The sequence below is a fragment of the Stegodyphus dumicola genome, chromosome 1 (genome assembly GCF_044657685.1).
Source record: "Stegodyphus dumicola isolate Sdum_Otavi_A_Nest chromosome 1, ASM4465768v1".
NCBI lineage: Eukaryota > Metazoa > Arthropoda > Arachnida > Araneae > Eresidae > Stegodyphus > Stegodyphus dumicola.
Genome location: NC_140768.1, coordinates 151,646,157 through 151,665,210, shown reverse-complemented (window position 1 = coordinate 151,665,210; position 19,054 = coordinate 151,646,157). Strand labels below are relative to the sequence as shown.

At 33.7% G+C, this 19,054-nt stretch overlaps 1 protein-coding gene across 5 annotated transcripts in view; it reads left to right on the top strand.

Annotated features, from left to right (window-relative positions):
- Window positions 1-4,726: 4,726 nt before the first annotated feature.
- Window positions 4,727-19,054, top strand: part of LOC118198367 (steryl-sulfatase-like) — a 49,976-nt gene continuing 35,648 nt past the window's right edge. Inside the window, exon 1 of one of the 5 annotated variants that reach the window (XM_085822080.1) lies at window positions 4,727-5,493. In XM_085822080.1, coding sequence (XP_085678206.1) covers window positions 5,238-5,493 — 256 coding nt within the window. In that variant the 5' untranslated portion in view covers window positions 4,727-5,237. Of the gene's footprint in view, window positions 5,494-5,528; window positions 5,553-17,157; window positions 17,182-19,054 lie in introns of those variants that run through there. The other 4 variants (XM_085822070.1, XM_085822083.1, XM_085822075.1 and 1 more) reach the window with 4 other exon arrangements.

Sequence of the window (19,054 nt, the reverse complement as noted above, 5' to 3'; positions counted from 1 at the left end):
ATGTTATTGAGAAAGTAAGAGAACCAACTGAATGGGTAAATTCAATGGTTACAGTTGTCAAACCGAACAAAATAAGAATATGTTTAGATCCTAGAGATTTAAATAAAGCTATAAAACGAGAACATTATCCGATGTTAACCATTGACGAAGTTGTCACTAGAATGCCTAACGCAAAAATATTTTCTGTTTTAGATGCTAATAGTGCTTTTTGGCAAATCCAGCTTGACGAAGAAAGTAGTAATTTGTGTACATTCAATACACCTTTTGGCAGATACAAATTTAAAAGATTACCTTTTGGCATATGTTCAGCTCCAGAAATTTGCCAAAGAAAATTAAGCCAAATAATAGAAGGTCTAGATGGTGTTGAATGTATTATAGATGATATCTTAATATGGGGATCTAATGAAAAGGAACATGAGCTACGACTTAAAAAAGTACTCCAGAGAGCACGAGAAAATAATTTGAAGTTCAATAAGGCTAAATGTAAAATAAAAGTTAATCGTGTGAATTATATAGGACACGAGTTAAGTGAAAATGGACTAAAACCTGATTTTTCTAAAGTGGAAGCAATTGTTAAAATGCCAGAACCTACAGATGTGCCTTCGCTACAAAGATTTTTGGGAATGATTAATTATTTAGCCAAATTTATTCCTAACTTAACTACTATTACTGCACCATTAAGACAGTTACTTGAGAAAAATGTCCTCTGGCACTGGACTGAAAAGCATCAAAAAGCTTTCGAAACACTTAAAGAACTGATTGCAAAAGCACCCGTATTAAAATTCTATGATGTTAATAAGGATGTAACTCTTTCAGTAGATGCAAGTTCTGAAGGATTAGGTGCTGTTTTACTACAAGAAAACCAACCAATTGCTTATGCTTCCAGAGCTCTAACAAAAAATCAGAAAAATTATGCTCAGATAGAAAAAGAGCTTTTAGCTATTACTTTTGGATGTTCTAAATTTCATCAATATATATATGGCAAACGTATTACAGTTGAAACTGATCATCGACCATTAGAAAGCATAACTAAGAAACCTCTTTTTAAAGCACCACAGCGATTGCAAAGAATGCTGTTAAATTTACAGAAATATGATCTAGATGTACAATACAAAAAGGGGAAACACTTATTAATAGCAGACACTTTGAGTAGAGCATATTTGAATACAACAGAAGAAGATAATGATGAAGATACAGAAATTTGTACACTGATTCCAGCATCTGATGACAAAATTTATGAATTAAAGAAAGAAAGTGAATGTGATGCTACACTACAGTGCTTAAAGAAATATATTCTGAGAGGCTGGCCAGAAAGGAAACATCAGGTAGAACCTCAAGTCAAAGTATTTTGGGACTACAGAGATGAGTTGACAATGGAAAATGATTTATTTTTCAAAGGAGGAAGGGTAATTATTCCTTTATCTATGCAAAAGGAAATGTTAAATTTAATTCATGAGGGTCATTTTGGTATAGAAAAATGTAAGAAAAGAGCTAGAGATGTTTTGTTTTGGCCATTTATGAACAAGCAGATAGAAGATAAAATTTCAAAATGTTCTATATGTAATGAATACCAGAACAAAAACATAAGAGAGCCTATGATACCACATGAAATTCCCAATTTACCTTGGTATAAAGTTGCGACAGATTTATTTGAGATTAACAAAGATGTATATTTATTAATTGTAGATTACTATTCCAACTTTTTTGAAATCTGCAAACTACCGGATACTCGAAGTCAGACAGTGATCAGTTACATGAAATCTCATTTTGCAAGATACGGTATACCATTGATAGTGATATCTGATAATGGACCTCAGTTTGAAAGTAAAGAATTTTCAGAATTTGAAAAGAAATACCAATTTAAACATATAACAAGCAGTCCATACCATCCACAGTCGAACGGATTAGCAGAGCGTTCAGTACAAATGGCGAAGAAATTGTTAAAGAAAGCTCAAGCAGATCATGCTGATCCTTATTTAGCATTGTTAGCTCATAGGAACACTCCAACTAATGAGATGCTAGGATCACCAGCTCAACGACTTATGAGTAGAAGAACAAGAACGATTCTTCCTACATCTGAAGAATTACTTAAACCTCAAGTTGTGAGAAATGTAAAAGAAAAAATCAACCAAGAAAGAACTAAACAGAAGTCATATTATGATCGTCATACAAAAACATTACCATTGCTAAATAAAGGAGATTGTGTTCGGGTATATCAAGATAATCGCTGGAAACCAGCAGTTGTAGAAGAAGTGCATAAGACGCCTAGATCATATATACTTAGATCAGGTGGATCAGTATTGAGAAGAAATAGAAAAGATATTAGAGGAAACAGTTTAGCTGTTGATGAGAATATCAGAGGAACAGAACAAGGAGTTAATACACAGAAAACAGATGTAAAAGGATATGATTCCAGATATTCTCAAGGGCAAAGTTTAGAAGATCAACTACCAAACTCTGCTAACTCAGAAACAAGGAACGGTGAGCTAAGAACTAGAAGTGGGAGACTGATTAGAAAGCCGGCCAGGTATTTGGACTGATTTTAGACTGTTAAAACTTTTGAACTTTTTAAAAAAACGGAAGATGTAATATTTAATAATTTGTAAATGGTAACATTTAATATTTAGTAACTTGTAATTGGCAACACTTTGGATAGAGATTGAAAAATAGAACTATGCTGGTATTGCAGTTCTCTGTGATTATACATTCTAAGATTGTAAATAAATAGTTTCTAAAAATTAAAAGTGTACCCTCATAATTTTATATATATACGTTCAAATTTATTATCTTTTATGGAATAACTGTTTTTTAATTTAGGTAAAAATTGGATTTTTAGAAGTATTACAAATACAATGCAACACAAAGGTGATCTGATTGGAGAGGAAGGACTTTTTATTACGGTTTCTAGTTCGTATTTATATTACATTTGGTGAAAGTCATCCAAAACACAGAATGCTGTACTTTCTTCTTCCATATATGTTATGAAATATTTCACACATTTAAAAGAAAGTGTTTCTTCAGAGTCTTGCACAATTATTTCCATATACCTCAGACTAAAATGACAACATATTCTTAAGTTATTTTTTTAGTATGAATTTACAGTGTTTTTATGGAAATTTTTGTTAAAATGTCATTAAGATAAATTTATTTGCACACTCTACGCTTTAACTATTTCCCCATTTGACACTATTGAATGTTTTTATTCATATCTTATTTATTTTAGTCTGCTAACGAAACTGAAACATCTAAAGAATAAGTTATTTTAAATATGTTTACAAAATATACGCGAAATTTTTATTTAAGTGAAAACGTCTATATACTATTCGAGAATTAATTAATTATCCGAAAAGTTTATGTGCGCTGAATGCCGCGCGTCTATAAAATAAATCTTTAAAAAAAAAAAACAGCAGACATTCAGCCAGCGCGTGCGATAAACGCGCCAAAATTGGTAGCGCGTTCCCTCCCTCGCCAAGAGAGAAAAGTTGGTGATTCAGCCTGGTTTAGAGGAGCCTTACGTAAGGGCATTGACCGGAAGAACTCTGGTCTTTAACTCTTTAAAATGAGTCTTTTTATGTCTCTTTAACAAGAGACAACTTTATCTCTGCAGCCGTACGCGGCGACTGCCCTTTATTCTTAATTGCTTCTTAAAAGCTTTTTTTCATCCGCTAAACGGGTTACTTTCGACCCCCTAAAGGGCTGCTCTTATCTGGCCTTTAAACATCGCCTTGAATAGCGACCAAAATTTCTTCTTTTCTATCAGCTGTTAAGGCCCGTTTATACTGCTGCGCATGCGTTGCGGTGCGTATGCGTTTCTCCAATCAGCGAGCGACTTCACTTTGATTGACATCTGCAATCCGGTCGATGTGCGGAGACGGATGACGTACGGATGGAGTTCAACTTCTATCCGGATATCTGCGGATGCGTTGGGGTTACGTGGTAAAAAAGGAGCAATCAGGTGTTGTCACCAAAAATTAATGGCGGCAGAAGTAGCGATGAACGCTCGCTCAGGGAAAGAAAGTTTGCGAAAAAATACTTATTTTTGAATTAAGGCCCGTTTCCATTACTGCGTACGAACGCGTTGCGTCAATTGAAGACACGGCTACGGCATCCGTCCAAGCGTTTCCACTGCCGCGTATCAGTAGCGTCTCGCCCTAGCTTTGAAGTTGCTTCACGCATGCGCGATGACAAGCTTCGTTGTCGTTATTGGCTGCTGTCCGTTCTACAGGATTGGCGATGCATCATCAGACTGGCAACTAAAGATATGTTATCACATAGTAGGCATGTTGATGCGCAGATGGTCTCTGCGCAACTAGTCGTACGTTTAGCTTTTTACCAAGGTCTATTCTAACCTCCTTGCTTTTTACCATGTTTGAGCTAACCGTCCGACGTCGTACTTGTAGACACTTCCAGTCTGGACTATCTGAAATTGCGGCGACCTTGTACTGGCTAGACGCTTGTTGCAATGTTTTGAAGTTACAAACATGGACGCCGCTTGTTCGGTGGAGTTTCATTACCCGATAGCGGAGGAAACTGCGAACCCTCCTTCCTTCTATTCTAACTTCTTTGTATAATCCGTGTTTTAGTCTCAAAATGGCATTTTCTGTCAAAATATTGAAATACGATAAATCACTTTTTAAATTATTGCCACGAAATATCGCTCTATTCAAAGAAATTGTATAATGAGAATCCGCAAAAAGACATAGCTGTTGCAAAACAAAATATTTATCATCATTCTATGTTGTGATATACCGAAATTTTTTTTTTTTTTTTTTTTTAACCAAAACTTACTAAAGATTTTAATTTAATTCATTTGCAATTTTTATCTTCCTTAATAAAAGTAACAATAAATAAGTCAACTTATTTATTGTTACTTATTATCGATAAGTTAAAAGGCAGCCATATTCTAGTTCTAGTTTCTCACTAACTCGAGAATTGAGATAGCTTACTCATTTGTGATTACCTCGTACATACTGCGATAAAAGCGTTTACAAATTTTTCCCATTTATATCCATATTTTAAAACTGATTTGTAAAAAGTAGTAAATTATTTCAAGTTTAATTTTTAGGAAGTAGATGTTTTCCCTGAGAAATAATATTTACAAAGCTTGATTTTTAAGAAGTAGTAAATATGTTTTTGCTGAGAAATAAAATTCGCAGTCGATATGAAATTCGTTAATGGAAAAAAGTAGTATTTTTTATACGTAATCATTTTTATTGCGTTAGCATCCGAATACAGTTATGGCTGCTATTTTTCGTATCATGTTGATTTTTCACGTAAGTTTATTTATTACTTGTGGGCCAAATTTTGTAATATTTTTGGCTGATGATTTAGGATATGGAGATGTCGGATGCTTTGGTAATAACTCAATTAGTACTCCAAATATTGATATGCTTGCTGCTGATGGTGTAAAACTTAAGCATCATTTGAGTGCTGCTGCTGTATGCACCCCAAGTAGAGCTGCTCTTTTAACTGGCCGATATCCTGTTAGATCTGGTGAGTGAAATTGAAATATATATTTATGCATCACAGTAACAGACCAAAACCGCGAATGTGTGAGTATGCAAATCAAAACGTTCAACGTATTGGTTCTAAGAATTGTGTTATATGAATCTCAGATATTGTGCACTTTTAGCTCTGAGTGAAACATTAAAAAGTAATGCAAAAGTGCTGATTTGGGGTTTTGCCATTGTGCCTATTATATATGTATCTGACTCCAGTTTACTTTTAACTTTAGTTGCTTTTTATGTATATGTGTTTGTATTTATGTAAATATATATATACATTACATACATTAAATAATAAAAATACAAGGAAAAGCCAGAGCAGTGTGAATGCATGCTTAGATCCAAATTGAAAAAGAATTTTGATTGTGTAGTATGCTAATAATGTTAACTTGGAAATATCTAAAGAACATGGCAGTCGAGGTAGTTGTAATTCGATTTTTATTTCCAATTGATATTTGTGGCCACAATCACTCGGCACTCTAGTCGTGCCTTTCCACAGAAGATTTACATTTTCAATATTGTTGAGATAGAAAGCAAGCCAGCGAAATTACATCTTAGCACAGTAAAGAGCAAAGTTGAAGTGCGTAGTTATGCAAAATGGAAGCACGTAAAAAGAAAAGTTTTTGTTTGCAATATGGTGATTGGTCAAGAGGCATTGACATTAAGGGTTACATAAGATTGCATGATTAATTTGAATGATGCAGTAAGCGCTGTTTTTAAGACAGATAGATGAAGTTCCCAAATGAAATAGAAAATAAAAAAGGTTATAGTGAATTAAATTTAGAAGTTTGCTTTCATATTTTATATCTTATTTAAGTAAATATTTTAATTAATCATAATAAATTGCCTAGTACTTCCACAAAAGCTGCAATGTAATAAAATAATTTATTTACTAATGGATTATTTAGTATATTATCTCCTTTGATAAAGGTAGTTAGAATTTCATTGAAATGAAGTAAATTATAAGCAAATTTAAAAATGAATCTTGAAATATTTTAAAATGGAAACATCAAAAATGAATCGAGAATAAATTGAAAATGGAAACTTTTAAAAAGGCATAATTAACAGCTTCCCTTACAAATTTTTTTGAAAAAAATTGCAAGAAATCATCACATTTTTTATTTTATTATTAAATACAAGGAAATAAAATAAAACAAAATATGTAAGTTGGATTTTTTAATTTTTTACAGGTGTAAAAGCATTTACATTTAATATTAGTTTACTATCCCGAGTTATCTCGGGCAAATGAAAAACAGTTAAATGTTAGTCTTTGTATGATAGTTTTTGAACCAAGGGATAACACAAAGTGATGCCTATTATTCTGTACACAGGTATCTGTTCTCTTTTCTTACTGGCTTACCTCTGTAATCTTTTTTACAGAGCACAGAGTACACTGTCTCATTGCATTTAATTTTTTTTCATAGCAGGAATAACATCGGGAAAATGTCTACCTCTTCATAATCACTATCCGAAACATCATCGCTTTCACTATCTTACATCATCGCCATCATTTTACTTTTTTTCAACGCAACTATCTTTCTGTATACATTACTAATCCACAATCCACAAGGGAAAACACCTCCAGGCCGAGTTAACACCATGATAAAAGAAATCATACTGACAAATTCTGCTTCGCCCGAGTTTTCTCGAGTTAATGATTAACTGCAATATATACGAACCCAAGATAACTCGGGATAATCAGGCAAGCGGCTAAAATTGAAAATGTAATTAATAAACCAAGTAATTATCGTGATTGAATAGAAACTAGTTGATTTTTCAAGGGAAACAAACCAACTTCCGATTAGTTAACAATAATTAATAAATGCGAAGGTGTTTCATCTTTTTCTCAAGTAGGAATTATTTTGCCAAAAAGGTATTTTAAGCTAAGTAGAGCTTAATTGAGATGAATTGAAATAAAAGCATTGTATAGAATTCAGTAAGAAAATAGCTGTTCTGTCAAGTTTAAAAATAAATTTCAAAATTGTGAGATATTATTATAAGAGTAAGTAGTAGTATTTTCTTACTTGAGAAAAATGCCCCCTGACACTTTCACCTTTAATCATGTTAACTCAATGTAAACTTTGTAAAAACAATGAACATAATGTAGTCTTTTCAAAAACAAAAAAATGAGTACGAAAAGGTAAAAAAATATATTAATACAGTCAAAAGTCGTTAATTCGGACACCCATAATCCGGACCTCAAAGCTACAAACTTTCTGCGCATGCGTCGCGTTGACACATGCGCGTAAGACCTTTACGGCTGTGAATAGGTGTGTGCACGTGCGCAAAATACGTTTACGCATGCGCGTTTAATGTATAACGGACGGTGTAAGCTAAGCTAAAATTATCTAATTCAGTTAATGTTGCAGATTGCGTTGTTCCTTAATCTTCGAATTGGATCCGGCTTATTATTTTTTGCAGACTGTTAGAGCAATTTTATAAAAGTAAGCTTGAACTTTCGATTATGTCAAATAGAATTTCCGATATATATTTACCAATATGTAAAAGATCTACCAAAGCGAAAGTATGTTTCGAACTCCATTAAAAAAAAGTTGAATTGCTGCAAAAAATGACCTAACCATTCCAAAATCTGTTTATCAATTTCACGCTGCTCTGTGGCAGGGGATGGGGGGAACGGCGCGCAATAAATTGGAAGTTGATCTGTCAGCACTATCCTCATCTTCAGGGCAGATGTTTTCATTTTATTTGGCTTATAATTCCTTACTAAATGTAGTATTTCATCTCGTATATTCCGTCTTTGATATGATTTAAATCAAATTCCTCGCCATTATAATTTGCTTCCGATAGTGAAGAAAGTGACACAGAAGTTATTGAAAATGAAAAAATTTCGATTGACAAATTAGTCAGTATTCTCGACACAGCAATTATAGGACTTGAACAGCGGAACTCTGTAACTAAACAAGAAATTATGTCTGTTTATAGAATTAAAGAGAAATTATTATCACAAAAACAAATTGACTTAAACAACTTACATTGAAAAAAATGTTTAATAAAGTAAACAAATAAATATTAAGTTTTTTTTTTTCTTTTCTTTTTTTTTTTTAATTTTGATACCCTTTAGATCATAATTGTTCTATATTTCATAAATTAAAATTTCATATTTTTAATTTTATAATTTCTGCATGCCATCTTACCAGATTTAAACTGATGATCTATAATCCGGAAAAAGCGATAATCCGGAATCGCCGAAGTCCCGACGAGTCCGGATTAACGACTTTTGACTGTATAAGACAAAAAGGTATAATTTAAAATGTGTGAAAAGGAAATGTACATAATATACATAAATGGCGAGAAGATAATCAATAAATTATGTGTTTGTTATTGTTTAAAGCGAGATATGTCTGTTAGTTTCTTTTTACTCGGAATGGAATTTGAACCAGAATAGAGAATGGAGGAGCAGAGAGAATATGTTAATGTGTAGGCGAGGACTTTGAAATCTATTTTTAGAATGCAGGAAAGAAGTGGTTGTGAAACTCTCTTTTGAGTGTAAGAGGTGTCTGTAGAAATTTTGCCTTTAAACTTACCAAACAAAAGAATTAATTAATTTCTAGCTATATTTCATAAATTACGTTTTCATATTTTTAATTTTATAATTTCTGCATGCCATCTTACCAGATTTAAACTGAGCGGAAACTATAGCGGAAAACTTTAAACTATAGCGGAAAGAGGAAAAGATTACTAGTAATGTTGACTGCTCAAGAGATTTTAAGCAGACTTGGAAAGATTGGAAATAGACCCTCCTTTTTTTTTTAGTAAAAGCTAAAAAAAAAAAATGCCAGAAATAATGATTTTTACATTATATACAATAACTTCAATAATTATATTATTTAAATATCTTTTAACAGATTGTCATCCAACATGTACCACCTTTTAAGGTTTAGGAATAAATTTTCATCTCCCTATCTGCCAGATGATTTAGATTGAGTACTTAATGCCTGCTTTTTTAAGAAAATAATTAATAAAGTTATTAGGTACTCGATTATTTTTAAGAATAAGTAGTAGAATTTCATGTTGTAGGTTTATTGTTTCTGGACAAATCTTTTAATGCTTTGTATCTGATTTAATATGCTATTACTAATACTTTTTTGGAAATGTTGGAAATCCAGTTTATTAATTTGTTAGTATTTAAATTCAAGTTGTGCGTTTTGTCATGCAGTAGAATCATTTTGCAGTTAACCCGGCGGAAGTCGCACCAAGAAAAGTTACTAGAGTGGGCATGTGGGCATACCCCAATATTTAAAATACAATAAAAATACCCTAATACCAAATAATAAATTACATACCCCAATATTTAAAATACAATAAAAATAGTTTTATTTAGTTTTAAAGCTGTTTTTCTTGTTCTCGTGTATTATAAAAACGTGAATAATAGTTGGGTTTCAAAAAATCAATTTCCAAAATAATCCTAGAGTTAAAATTAAGATAAATGAAAATATAAACATCATGCCTCTAAGTTTCATTGTATGTAATACACAATGCTCATTTTATTTCTTCACATTTCGTTCAAAGTGTGACACAGAATGTTTCCACATTTTAAACATTGCATTCATGTTCTTCTTTCTGTCTTTGGCACGAGGGCAAAAAAATTATCGCATCTTTCATAGTTGTTTCAAATTTCATGTATTCGTTTTAATTCTTTGTCGAAACTTCTGCTTTTGTTTTGCATGCAGTACGTCGGTTTCTTGGTAAAGTATTAGTCTCTGATCTTTGTTCAGTACTGCTTTTTTTATTAATTGTAATGCTAAGTCCTTAAAAAACAGACTTCTGTTTCTGGTTGGTGGATTAGCAGTTGAATGTAATATAATTCAAGCATTTATTACAGCAACATTCAGTGCAAGAAAGAAAATTATCATTGGCCACCTCCTTGTTATTCTGGCAATTTAATAAGTGGCTGAATTTTCATCCCCCATATCCACTGTTCCTTTAGTCATATTATAAAAACATATAATTCCAGACGTTTTATTTTCTCCAATAGTATCATCTATATAGTATGATCGTTATGTAATGTTGAAAGCATAAGAATAGTTTTTCCTTCTTTAAGAACATCAGGAATTAATGTTTAATCTTTTTCGAAACCAAAACAGTGTAGAAAACATTCCAAGTTTCATCTTCAGTTTCCGAAATGCAGTCTTCATCACTTTCAAATATTTCTAATAAATCTCACAGGCATTCCAGTTCATAGGGAGTCATTCTTTTTACCATAATGCAGTTAAAAATTTTTAAGAATTTAATGTCAAGTACTTTAAAATCACTTGGGAGTAAAAATATTTACTGTTACACTCTAGAAATAAATTTCTGAACTAAATATTCAGTCAGAAAAACACTTACGCGGACAGGCGCGTGGGGTGTGTCATACCCCAGTTCCAACAATATACCGATAAATCTTTTTCTGAAACACACAGGCAAAGAAAAAGGCGGTTCTGAAAGTCAACCACAACTAGAAACTCAGCTACTGAAAGCTGCACAGAATTTCAGTTTCACAAGTTAGGAATATTCCACTTTTATGTAGGGTTGGGTTATGATACACCCCACACGCCTTCCCGCGGGTTAATTATTTGAAGATCTATATTTGTGAAGCATTAGTTTTATTAAGAATAAAGCACTGGACAAAATTCTGAATTTTCAATCTTGTTAAAATTATCGAAGGTGTTAGAACACTTTGCATTTCACTATCTTGTCAGTAGATGGCTGCACCAGTCCAATACATTGGATTTGAACTTAGCATTTCAGTGGCCTGGTGATAGCCCAGACATTGGTAAAAAAATCAATTTAAATTATGAAAGAAAAATGTAATAATTATTTGTCATTGCTAATAACTGTAATAATGTGCATTTAATTTTTTTGAAATTAAGTGTGTGAATTTTCAGAACATTTTTGTTTTGCTGTGTTATTGTTTTTAAATTTTTATATGTAACTGTAACATTGACTAAAGAGTTTGTTAACCATGTGTTTTTTCGTTCACCACATGTGTTGGTGTTGGATGTGCTGAAGGTGGACGTCTGTAATTTTTTTCTGTATAAGTTTTTAGTGCTGTTCATGATTATGAATAAAAGTTTGCAATGAGTTGAACTAATATCTGGTGACCCATGTTTTATTAGGAATGCTAATGTTTTAGTTTGACTTAAAATTGCAAACATGCCATTGGACAGTGAATCTGCATCAACTTCAAAACTTGAAGCTAGTAAAGTGAGTGTGAAGATACCGCCATTTTGGGTAGAGAAACCTGAAATGTGGTTTTTCACCGTAGAGGCACAGTTTAAAATCAGTGGAATTACTTCCGAAGACACAAGATTTAATTACCTGGTTGCACAACTTGAACCCAAATTTATAGAAAACATTTGGGACATCATTCGAGACGACACGCCAAACAATTATTCAGCCACTAAAGAAAGACTTCTGAGCACTTTTAAAGAAAGTGAAAACAAACGCATCAAGCGATTGCTAACTGGACTAGAATTGGGAGACCTAAAGCCCAGCCAACTACTCCGAAAAATGCGTGCCCTTAAAGATGCTGATGATGTGTCTGAAAAAATTCTGAGAACCTTATGGATGGAGAAACTGCCAGACCAAGTAAAAAACATTTTAATTGTTAGTGATGAAGGTACTGATAAGTTGGCCACAATGGCCGATAAAATTCTTGAGATGAATCCCCGGATAGAGCTTGCAAGTGTGGTCCAAGAAGCTGGCCCATATGATATGTTGCTAAAAAAAAATTCTTCACTTGAGCAACAAATTGCGACTCTGAGTGTTTAACACACAAGAGACAGACGACGAAGTCAAAGCCATCAAAGAAATAGGAGCCGCAGCAGATCCCGCAAGCGTTTTGACCCAGATGGAAAATACTGTTTTTTCCATTTCAAATTTGGAAAAAAATGCTACCCTGATAAATGCAAACCTCCCTGCAGTTGGAAGCAGCTGGAAAACTGCAACTAGCAGTAGAATCAGCGGTAAGCCCTGCTGCTACTGGAAACATTAATTGCCACAAATTTCGCCTTTTTATCAAAGACAGAAAAACAGGAATCAAATTTCTTATTGACAGTGGAGCAGATATCAGCTTGATTCCAGCTGATACGAAATCTAAAAGTACCTGCACTTCATACAAGCTATACGCAGCTAACGGAACTGAAATCCCAACGTTTGGAAGTAAGGTGTTGACCGTGGACCTCGGACTACGTCGCCCATTCCAATGGCCATTTGTTGTAGCAAAAGTAAACAGAGGCATTTTAGGTGCCGATTTTCTGAATCAGTTTCACTTACTGCTTGACATTCGCCAGAGAAAATTAATTGATGGTGTGACAAATATGTTTGTACATAGTGATGTAATGTCAGTAACTGAAAATACTGCGATTAGCACAGTGAGCAATTCTGTAAAATTCTCTGAGCTGTTGCGAAAGTACCCTGGTATTACGAAGCCCAATTTATTGAACACCAAAGTGAAACATAAGGTCCAGCACTATATTGCTACAAAAGGACAGCCAGTTTACTCTCGTGCTCGGCAGCTTGATGCTAAGACACTGAATTTGGCAAAACAAGAGTTTCAGTTCATGTTAGACAATGGTATAATCAGGCCATCTAAATCACAGTGGGCTAGTCCTCTGCATCTGGTTACAAAGAAAGATGGAACTTTAAGACCCTGTGGTGATTATAGACGTCTGAATGAGCAGACTATTCCGGACAGATACCCGATTCCTAGGATTGAGGATTTTCATTTAATCTTGAGTGGGAAAACAATTTTCTCAAAATTAGACCTATTCAAAGCATACTATCAAATACCCATAGCTGAGGAGGATAAACCAAAAACAGCCATTATTACACTATTTGGACTGTACGAGTTTAACGTTATGAGTTTTGGTCTCCGAAATGCTCCCTCAACCTTTCAAAGATTTGTACATGAGGTGTTTCGAGGGCTTGATTTCTGTTTTCCTTATCTTGATGATGTTTTAATCGCCTCGTCATCTGAGGATGAGCATAAAAAACATCTGAGCTTAATTTTTGAAAGGCTTGATAAATATGGCCTATGCTTAAATGTGTCAAAGTCCGTATTTGGAGTTAAAGAAATTGAATTTTTGGGGTATCTCATTACGCCTTCTGGTTCGCAACCTCTGCCAAACAAAGTTAAAGCTATTCTTGATTATGAACTGCCATCCACTCTTCATGGCTTAAGAACGTTTTTAGGCATGGTAAATTTTTATAAGAGGTACTTGAAAGATGCAGCGCAGACCCAGGCCATGCTACATGAAATGCTTAAGGGAGCAAAGAAAAAAGCTAAAAGTAAAGTACCTTGGACTGAAGAAAGCATAAAGCAATTTGAGAAGTGCAAAACTGACTTGGCTAATACTGCCCTCTTAAGTTATCCAAAGTCTGAATGTCCATTATCTGTGCACTGATGCCTCAGATTGGGAAATTGGTTCAGTTTTGCAACAGTATGAAGATGGTAACTGGAAACCAGTTGCATTTTATTCAAAGAAGCTAAATGGTGCTCAAAGAAAATACAGTACATATGATCGTGAATTGCTTGGAATATATCTCTCTGTGAAGCAATTTAAATACATGCTGGAAGGACGAGATTTTCAAATTTTCACTGATCATAAACCACTGATTTTTGCATTCAAGCAAAAGGATGATAAAGCTTCACCTAGGCAGCTGCGTCAGTTACAGTACATCTCCCAGTTTACTACAAATATACAGCACATTAGTGGAAAGAACAATATTGTAGCAGATACTCTCTCCAGAATTGAAGAGATATCTGTAATTGATTATGAAGAAATTGCAAAGGCACAACAGAATGACCCTGAGTTGAAAGAATTAATTGCAAGTAACACCTCATTAATTTTCAAGGAATATGTACTACAATCTAAAAATGTCCTATGGTGTGATACTTCAGCTAGCAATATTCGCCCATATGTACCTCAAAGTTTTCGCAAGAAAATTTTTGATCATATCCATAGTTTTGCACATCCTGGTGTCAGATCCACTGTAAAACAGATAACTGCCAGATTTGTATGGCCCAGGATGAAGAAACAAGCAAGTGATTGGGCTAGAGCTTGTCTGCAGTGCCAGAAAGTTAAAGTAACAAGACACACCAAATCGACCTTTAGTACATATCAAGAACCTGATGCCAGATTTAGCATCATCCATATTGATTTGATTGGGCCTTTGCCACCATCTAATGGTAAAATTTACTGTCTAACATGCATTGATAGATTTTCCTGTTGGATGGAGGTAGATCCATTAGAAGAGATCACTGCAGGACTGGTGAGTAAAGCTTTTTATGACCATTGGGTGAGCAGATTTGGAGTGCCACAGTGTATTGTAACTGACCAAGGTCGCCAGTTTACCTCCCAAATGTTTAAAAATCTTGCTGCTATTTGTAGTGCTAAACTTCTGCATACAATGCCCTATCATCCCCAATGTAATGGGAAAATAGAGCGCTTTCACAGGACACTAAAGGCTGCAATAAAAGCTCACAATAATGTAAAATGGAGTGATATGCTACCCACTATTTTGTTGGGTTTAAGAGCTGCTATCAGAGATGGTACAAACTATTCTGTTGCTCAAATGGTATATGGTACCAATATCAGGCTTCCTGGGGAATTTTTTGAAAAACCCAGTGTCCACGTTGAACCTGACACATTTGTGTACAATCTTCAGCAGCAGATGGCCCTAGTAAAGCCAATGAAGTCTGCAGATACATGTCAATCTGATCAAAAAGTTTTTGTACATAGAGATTTAAGGACCTGTACTCATGTGTTCGTTCGAGTTGATCGGGTGAAAAAACCACTAGAGCCTGCATATGATGGCCCATTTCCTGTAGCAGAAAGACATGATAAGTATTATTCTGTGCATATTAAAGGAAAAGATGTTAACATCTCTATTGATAGGCTGAAACCTGCTTACCTTATGAATGCAGATAGCATGCCAGAACTACCGAATCAGCTTCTTTGACGACGATGTCAATGGTGGATCCTCAAAGGAAATGCATCATAGTAATTTCCCAACAAACACTCGTTGTGGTAGAGAAATAAAACTTCCTGTTACGTTTCGAACTTAAAACTAAATCACAACTCTTATCTCTTGTTACTGCAAATATTATTATTCATGATCTACTTCCCCAATTAAGGCTAATGTCATATCGTATTTATCTCCTTCACAATAATGTATACTGATTTTATAATTTCTAATTTATGTATCTTCTGTAATATACCAGAGTCGTAGTGGTGTAGATATTGAGCAATATATTACTGTTCATGAATATATTCAGATATACTTTCCATATTGTTTTTACTGTTCTAGAAATTTTTGCTTCAAATTCTGTATGCATGTATTAGCTGTAAGGGTTGGTATTATTGTGTTTTGGAATACAGTGTGTTTTTGCTTAGGCATAACATCTGCATTACCTCCTTAGAAGCTATCTTATAAAATACAATTATTGTTTCAGTTAGAATATTTCAGTGCTATATAGTGTAGTGCACATATATCTATGTATTATGAGATATGTCTTTTTCACTTATTTGTTAATGTTAGATTGCAGTATTGAAAATTAAGAATTTGAGCTGTATGTAAAATAAGTAGAATTCTAATCATGTTGGTATTAGGCATATATGAGCTTTAGAGCAAATATAACTTCTATCCAGCTGCAGTTTAATGCAGTACTAATACCTGTTTTTCAGAAAGCTAATAATTTTCAAAGAATATTAGTTGCTAAGGTGTACATTCAGGACAGTGTTGCATTGAGTCAGTCAGGAGTGAGTAAAATAAGAAAAGTGCATTTGGTGTTTAAAATACCTGCTATGAAATGTGAAAATTTTAGTAATACTGATCAGATTTTTATTGGTGTTAACTATTTTCATGTCACTGAAAGCATGTCATTGAATTGTTCAGTTAAGCCCAGATATGGAGTATGTATGTATATGTTAACTTTGAGATATAATAATGAAATGTATAATGAATATATAGAATATTGAATGTGGTATCTACAATTATGTGGATTTCCAGCATGGAACAAAAAAGATTAGTGATATATCTTGAAGTTCCAGCTACATTAATTATTATTTGTATTTTAATTTGCTATAACCTTACAATTCAGAACCAGATGCAAGCTTAGAAATTCATTCTTTTATGCGTGAAGTGCATTTTGATCATGAGATGTAGTGATCACGTTATTCGATTATTGACCTTACCAATGCAATTTAAGTATCGTAACTTAGTTACTGGTGAGGGAGTAATGTTAGAACACTTTGCATTTCACTATCTTGTCAGTAGATGGCTGCACCAGTCCAATACATTGGATTTGAACTTAGCATTTCAGTGGCCTGGTGATAGCCCAGACATTGGTAAAAAAATCAATTTAAATTATGAAAGAAAAGTGTAATAATTATTTGTCATTGCTACTAACTGTAATAATGTGCATTTAATTTTTTTGAAATTAAGTGTGTGAATTTTCAGAACATTTTTGTTTTGCTGTGTTATTGTTTTTAAATTTTCATATGTAACTGTAACATTGACTAAAGAGTTTGTTGACCATGTGTTTTTTCGTTCACCACATGTGTTGGTGTTGGATGTGCTGAAGGTGGACGTCTGTAATTTTTTTCTGTATAAGTTTTTAGTGCTGTTCATGATTATGAATAAAAGTTTGCAATGAGTTGAACTAATAAAGGTAATAAAATCATCTATATATCTGTAAGTATGAGCATAGTAAATTAAATCGTTTTGCTGTAAATTGTTTTTGGAAGGTAAGGTCTTTAAGTTTTTGGAATGGAAGGTCTTTAATGAATAAAAAGATATTGCAAGTGGATGTGCTTGTGCCCGCTCCCATTGAGATTCCTCCGACTTGCTTAAAAAGTTGATTTTGAAATTTAATGTAGTTAAGACACAATAACACGCCGAATAAATACTAATTCAGAAGTCAAACAACAAAAATCAGCGTTATACCTACAAAATTTTCACAGGACTAGTTTCGATGGTTTTACAGAACCATCATCTTCAGCTGCAAAACCGCAAATGAACAAGATAGGAAATAATGATTAGATAAGATAAGAAAGGCTGGACAAGAATAAGCAAGTGGCGCCATCTGTTGGCGAAACCAGAACTAAAACATAATTTCTCTAAAAGCCGAAGGCAAATTTGGATTGGAATTAGGATCGTTAACTAGAACAGAAAGATTTCTATGAATGTGAAATGCCTCTAGAAAATCCAGTTCTCCAATGGAAGATGTTTTTTGAATAATTTTGGCAGCAGAAAAATTGAAAGTGTGATTTTCGGACCAACAATGTTGAGCAACAGAAGACTTCTGTGTTTCCTTTTTTCTAACATATGCCTCATGTTCTTTGACGCGAAATTTTAAGGCTCTCTTAGTTTGGCCAATGTAAATTAAACCACACTGGCAAGGAATCCTATAAATACCCCAGGAATTCATATCCGGAATGGGGTCCTTGAGTATAGAAGTTGGAATTTTATTGATGGGAGAATAAACAACCCGAAAGTTAAATTTCTGCAAAATATGTGCAACTTTATAGCTAATTGATGGAAAGAAGGGAATGACAACAGAATTTTTATAATCTCCTAAAATAAGAGTGTGGCTTTTAGTGTGTTGAGATGAGAATTTTTTAACTGCTTGATTAATAATGTTGGGTGAAAAGCCCCTGTCAATAGCTATTGCTTTTAAATAATTTAGTTCTTCATCAAGGGCGAATTTGGAGGAGCAAACTTGAAGAGCACGGAAAACATAGGAATAAAATGAAGCTAACTTTTGTTTAGTCGGATGACATGATTTAAAGTGTGGTGGAAGGCAAACCGATGAAGGTTTACGGTAAACTGTAGTACTGAAGTTGGATGTGTTACGTGTGACCAGAATGTCGAGAAACGGAAGAGAATTGCAAGTCTCAAGTTCAAAAGTGAACTGAATAGCAGGATCAATAGAATTCATTGTTGAAAGAACTTTATTTAAATCATCTTTATTACCTTCAAACAGGGTAAAAGTATCGTCTACGTAGCGGAACCATGCCGGAAAGTTTAAAGTTTCAAACAATTTTGATTCATAATAATGCATGTAGATATCAGCCAGGATGGGACTGAGGGGGCTTCCCATGGCTAATCCCTCAGTTTGTTTGTAATATTTATTTTGGAAAACAAAATGTGTTTGTTTCAAACAGAGTTGAGTGAGAGAAATTAGCTCCTCAATTTCGATGCAAGAGAAATGAAATTCGCGAAGTCTGGTTTCTAGACATCTTAATGCACCCTCCACTGGGACATTGGTGAATAATGATTTTACATCAAAAGAAACCATGAGTAAATTACTAGGAGAAATGTTTTTAACCTTTTTTACAAACTCTATTGAATTTTTTATGGTGTAAATATTATTGTCTAATAGAGTGGAAAATCTAGAAACTAAATATTTAGTTAAAGGATACGAGGCAGTACCTAAATTTGATACAATAGGGCGGAAAGGAATACCACTTTTATGAATTTTGGGAAGAGCATATAATCTGGCACAATTCGCAACAGATGGGATAAGCGAATGTTTTAAGTTG